Source organism: Pseudopipra pipra, chromosome W, assembly GCF_036250125.1.
Source record: "Pseudopipra pipra isolate bDixPip1 chromosome W, bDixPip1.hap1, whole genome shotgun sequence".
Classification (NCBI taxonomy): domain Eukaryota; kingdom Metazoa; phylum Chordata; class Aves; order Passeriformes; family Pipridae; genus Pseudopipra; species Pseudopipra pipra.
The window spans coordinates 28,425,423-28,431,078 of NC_087580.1; the positions used below are offsets into that span (position 1 = coordinate 28,425,423).

The 5,656-nt window shown below is 52.8% G+C and overlaps 1 protein-coding gene across 1 annotated transcript; it reads left to right on the plus strand.

The window, feature by feature from the left end:
- Nucleotides 1-549: 549 nt before the first annotated feature.
- On the plus strand, nucleotides 550-2,052 carry LOC135405364 (zinc finger protein 239-like). The gene has a single exon (XM_064640051.1). It carries the CDS (start codon nucleotides 594-596, stop codon nucleotides 1,644-1,646), a length of 1,053 nt encoding a protein of 350 aa, XP_064496121.1. The 5' UTR covers nucleotides 550-593; the 3' UTR covers nucleotides 1,647-2,052.
- Nucleotides 2,053-5,656: the final 3,604 nt, after the last annotated feature.

The following is a 5,656-nucleotide window of genomic DNA, read 5'->3' on the forward strand; positions in this document are numbered from 1 at the left end:
CCCTGGAACAACAGACTGGAGAACCTGGAGAGGGGGAATGTCTGTGAATGAAGCATCCTGAAGACGAGAGTCACAGGAGAAGGAGCCCTTTGTACCTCCAACACTCCCAGCATCCCTAAGTGGGACCCCCAGCGTCCCAGACAGGGGAGACCCTCCAAACCTTAGAAGGGAGAGACCAGAGAGGGGGAACTTCTGGGAGAATTTTTTGGGGTAATCTTCATATTTTGGAGTATTTTTAGCTGAATTTCAGCTTTTTGCAGTTTGAGGGACTAAGGGTCTTCTTCCTATTTCTGAAGGTTTTTTGCCTGAATCTCGATGGTTTGGGTTTTTCTGAGCTGAATCTTGGTGTTTTGGAGGTTTTTATGGACACAGGATGCCCGGTGAGTTCTAGAAATGGACTTGGGCAGGGGGAACCCCCAAGCCAACGCGCTCAGGCCTTGTTTTTCCCCCCATCAGGATTTGTCCTTCCCAAAGCTTGGGCGGATGGAGGAGGAGGCTGCGAGGAAGAGGAAGATGCCTTGGGCCCCCCAGGCAGGTGAGGAGGCAGTCAGTGTCCCTTTGGGCGGGTGTTGTGCTGGCTCTGTCAGCCGAGCATGGCCCCGGCTGCAGGACAACCCCGCTGGCGCCGCCGTCCTGCCGGGGCCGGAGTTGGGGGGATGTCCTTGGCCTTCCCTGTGGGCCGGAGGCAAATCCCCTGCCTGTCCTTCTTGCTTCCTGCCCCAGGCCCCGAGCTGAGGACGGAGAGCCCGGAGGACAAATCCCCCCGTGAGACCCTGGTGGGAGAGGCCGTTTTGAAGGGCTCCCCGGCGCAGGAAGGCAGCGGGGAGGAAAAGGGCCGGAGATCCCCCCGCAGGAGGGGCTCCAAAGCCATCCCAGGGTGCTCTGAGGAGGAAAGAGCCAGCCTGTGCCAGGAAGGTGGCCAGAGCTTGAGGGGGAGCTCTGAGCTGGTGGTCCCTGAGCAACCTCCCAGCAGGGAGAAGCCCTTCAGGTGCTTGGAATGTGGGAAGAGCTTCAGGGGCAGCTTCAACCTGCTCAGACACCAGCACATCCACAGTGGTGAACGTCCCTACATGTGTAGGGAATGTGGGAAGAGCTTCAGTGACAGCTCCAGCCTCCGCATCCACTGGTACATCCACACTGGAGAACGGCCCTTCAAGTGCTTGAAATGTGGGAAGAGGTTTAATACCAGCTCATGTCTCCTCAGGCATGAGCAGACACACACGGATGAGAGGCCCTTCCGCTGCACCGACTGCGGGAAGGGATTCAAGCGGAACTTCAACCTTGTCACCCACCGGCACATCCACACCGGGGAACGTCCCTACATGTGTGGGCAGTGTGGGAAGAGCTTCAGGAAGAGCTCCAACCTCCTCACCCACCAGCACATGCACACTGGGGAACGGCCCTACATGTGTGGGCAATGTGGGAAGAGCTTCAGGTGTAGCTCCCACCTCCTCACGCACCAGCACATCCACACTGGGGAACGGCCCTACAAGTGTGGGGAGTGTGGGAAGAGCTTCAGCCAGAGCTCCACCTTAAACCAACACCAGCGCATCCACACTGGGGAACGGCCCTACAAGTGTGGGGAGTGTGGGAAGAGCTTCACCCGCAGCTCTACCTTGACCTCACACCAACAGACGCACCAGTAAGGGAAGCCCTACCAGTGCCCTGACTGCGGGAAGAGCTTCGGCCACTGCTTCCACCCCGAATGAACCCCCTGATGTTGAGGCAACCCCTGGAGTACAGTGACTGTCAGTCCATTCATTTGGACCAGAATGGGCCAGTCCCCTTTCCCAGGGGCAGCTTCTTCCAACAGAACCCTTCTTGGAGGGGTGTGTGTGCAGATTCCTGCTTTGGCTGGGGACCCCCCAAGGTCACTCCTGGAGGTTGAGAGCAGAGATCTCCCCATGAGCATTGGTCTGGGGGAGTTCCATCCATCTCTAATTAAGAATTATTGCTTTTGTGCCAGCTTGAGTAGAATTGCTTCAACAATTGCTTTAGTGTAGAGCACTGTCCTATCTTATCCTGTACTCCTGGTAGTTTTAGTGTTTCTATTATGCACTAATTTTGATGAAGATTTTTTGTCTGATCATTTGTATCTCTAAATAAATTCACTTCTAGCAATAAATCTGATTTGCCATCATTAAAACCTGGGGGACCAAAGTGATTCAGTTACACCTCTGTAATTCCTCTAAACTGAAACTGTTGGCATGATCCAAGGCTGGATTGGATCCAGCAGCCCCCAGCACCCCACAGGAAGTTGAAAGCTCAAGGCCTGCCCCCCCATTTCCTAGCCCCCTTGTGCCCAAAGACCCCCATGGGACTGTGGGACCTGCCAGTCTATCCCTCCTTTTCCACCCTTTTCCCTGTTCCTCCCACTTTCCCATTGTCCCCTCAATCTCCAATTTTCCCCCAAAACAGTTTTGGGGTCCCAACCAATACTTTTTGCCCCCTCTCCTGTGGGCACTGAAGGAGAAAATGAGGCTGCACACACAGAGTTCCATTGCGGGACTTGTCCTCCCATCTTTCCGGCGTCCCCCTTTCATTGGGGTTCCTTTGGAAACAGCGCCTGGGCTTTGTCTTTTAGTCCACCAGAATTCCCAGCATGGCCCCAAAGCAGTGCCCTGATCCCACACATTCCCCTCCCCTCATGTGCTGCCTGTGTTCAGCCACCAGAGAAAAACTCAGGCTACCATGCCAACCACGTTCCAAGTGGTTTCCACTTCGGCAAACAGCACTCTCTGGATGGAAAACACAGTCAAGGCCAAAACACTCCTTTTGCATCCTGATTAACTGAGAGTTGCAGCTCCTGCCTTAACTTGTTCCCATAAAAATTCTCAGGGTTCCTTTGCTTCCAGGAGGCCCCACATGTCCCAATGCCCCTGGATTCCATGAGCTTCCCCAGTCTCCAAAGGTTCCTTTAGGTCCATGAAGCCCTGCAGTCCCCAAATGCCCTTTGGATTCTCGGAGATTTCCCATTGTCCCAGGGTCCCTTGTGCTTCAGAAGGAGCTGCAGTGGGACAGTGGCCCCTTGGTTCCGTGAGCTCTGCAGTGTTCCAGGAATCCTTGGGTTCCAGGAGAGCCTGCAGTTTCACAAGGAGCACTTGAATGCAGGAGGTTCTGCAGGGTCCCAATGGCCCCTGGATTCTGGGAGGTTCAGAAATATCTCAGGGCTCCCTTGGTTCCAGGAGGACACACATGTCAGCAGGAACCCTTGGTTCCAGGAGGCTCGACAGTGTCCCAGAATTCCTTTGATTTGATGAGGCCCTGGATTGTCCCAATGGCCTCCTGATTCCATCAATGTCACAATGGTCCCTTGGTTCCATGAGTTTCTGCAGCGTCTCAGAGTTCCTTTTTTTCCATGTGGACCTGCAGTGTCACAATGGGCCCTGAATTCCCTGAGTTTTCCCAGGGTGACAGTGCTCCCTTGATTCCATGAGATTCCATAGTGTCCCAAGGCTCCTTTGGCTCCAGAAGGCCCTGCAGTGTCACAATGGCCCTTAATTCCATGAGGTTCCACCAGGTCCTTGCTGGAACATCCATGGTTGTAATGCTGCCCCATCTGCAGAGCTGCCTCCAGCTCTGGGATCTGGACAGGCTGGATCAATAAGGTCAAGTGTCAGGGCCTGCCCTTGGCTCCCAACAACCCCCTGGAATGCTCCAGGCTGGGGGCAGAGGGGCTGGAGAGCTGCTCAGCAGGAAGGGACTTGGGGGTGCTGCTTGACAGAGACTGGATATGAGGCAGAGTGTGCCCAGGGGGCAAGAAGGCCAAGGGCATCGTGGCCTTTGTGGAGAAGAGTGTGGCCAGCAGGAGCAGAGAACTGATTGCCCCTCTGTGCTGGGCACTGGGGAGGCCCCACCTGGAGTGCTGTGTCCAGTTGTGGCCCCTCAGTGCCAAAAGGCCCTTGAGGGGCTGGAGCGTGTCCAGAGAAGGGAACGGAGCTGTGGAAGGCTCTGGAAAACATGTCTGCTGAGGGACGGCTGAGGGAACTGGGCTTGTTGAGTCTGGAGAAGGGGAGGCTCAGGGGGGACCTCATTGCTCTCTGCAGTGACCTGAGAGGAGGTTTTTAGTGGGGTGGGGGTTGGTCTCTTCTGCCAAGGCTATAGTGACAGGAAGAGAGGAAATGGCTTTAAATTGCGTTGGCAAGGTTCATATTAGATATTAAAGTAACCTTTTTGTCGCTGGGTATCCGTCAAAGGGGTCCCGGTCAATGGGGGGAAGAAGACACAGAACACACACGAGGATGGTGAGACAAAGAGATGTCTGCCTGCTCAGCACAGCAGGCAGCTTTTTTATTCAGTTCTCCCACCTCTACTTTCCCATACACAACACAAAAATATTCTTACAACAAGATCCAGGAATGCAGCACCTGCACTCAGCCACACAGCTCAAGGCTGTGTCCATGGGAACTATCTAATAGCTCCACTGCTCTCACGGGAAATGGCCCACACTCTGCAACACTCCAAATCCTTCAAACTTAATTTGTGGGGCTGTGACTTCACCCCACAATTCCCCCTGTCTGTAATTGTGCCACAAAGACTGCCCGTATCGTATCCTGCAGGGCCCTTTGCAGGAGCGACACTAAACAAGGCAGCATCAACAACACAACCACAACCACCAACTTTTTAGATGTACAAGGTCCCCCTAATGGCTGTGCAGGGATTCCTGGCTAGATTCTATCTTCACACAGAAGAAACACTCCCATAGGGAGTCGACAAGGTGCATTCACTGCTGGAGTAGAGAATCCAAGTCGGACTTTACCGACACCAGAAGGAACTATTTCTATAGAAAGACAGTTCAGGGAACACATCCCATACCATAGACTCACCACATGCTCGTTCTATGTCATAACCTACACGATGATTAAAATACACACAGTCTTTTACAAACAGTGACTCTAAAATACCTAACTTTTGAGTGGAGTGTTAACAGACAACACATCATCCCAGCTATCAACACGATCACGACACCCGTGCATGGTATGACAGTCCCGTTTCAATAAGTCACGCTGTCGGATGACATCCTGCACCAGGAGAGATGCTTCCATGTCACCCAGAGGAACACCAACAAGACAGGTGTGAAATGGCTGCTCTGGATACGCCAGTGATGCACAAAAGGTCGTGTGATTCAGTTCTTTCATTAGAGTCACCCAGATGTTCCGACTATGCCATGGAGTGAACTTTGACAGGTCAGGAACTGCACTGACGACTTCCAGGACCAACAGCAGGACGTACATACCGCGCAGGTATTCAGCAAGGACTATTATCTGTAGAGACAAACATATCCCTTTCCCCAAGTTATCAAGTCATGTGGATCAGACCATTGACCAGAGACAAGTTCTGCATCTGCATGCTGTGCTCTGTCCTCAGCTCTCACAGGGATCACAAGATTATCAGTTTGGAGGAGGCTTTTTGTCAAGCACAGCACATTTTTCCTGAAACTCTAAAAGAAGGTAAATAAAGACAATCGCCAAAGAAGGTCAAAAGGTTTGAGACATACAGAGCTTTGTCTAGCCTAGAGACTGAGGGGGTTATCCCCTCATTCCCCCTCTCTGTTTTGAAGCAAATGCTTCAGGGCACCATACACTCTTTTCACAATAACGTGTCCTGTAGAAGAATGTGAAATAGCTGTAACATGAGTGACCCTCTACAAAGCAAA

Bases quoted from the DNA above. Each gene is read 5' to 3' on its own strand.
- LOC135405364 (XM_064640051.1), top strand. From the start codon at position 594: ATGGCCCCGGCTGCAGGACAACCCCGCTGGCGCCGCCGTCCTGCCGGG.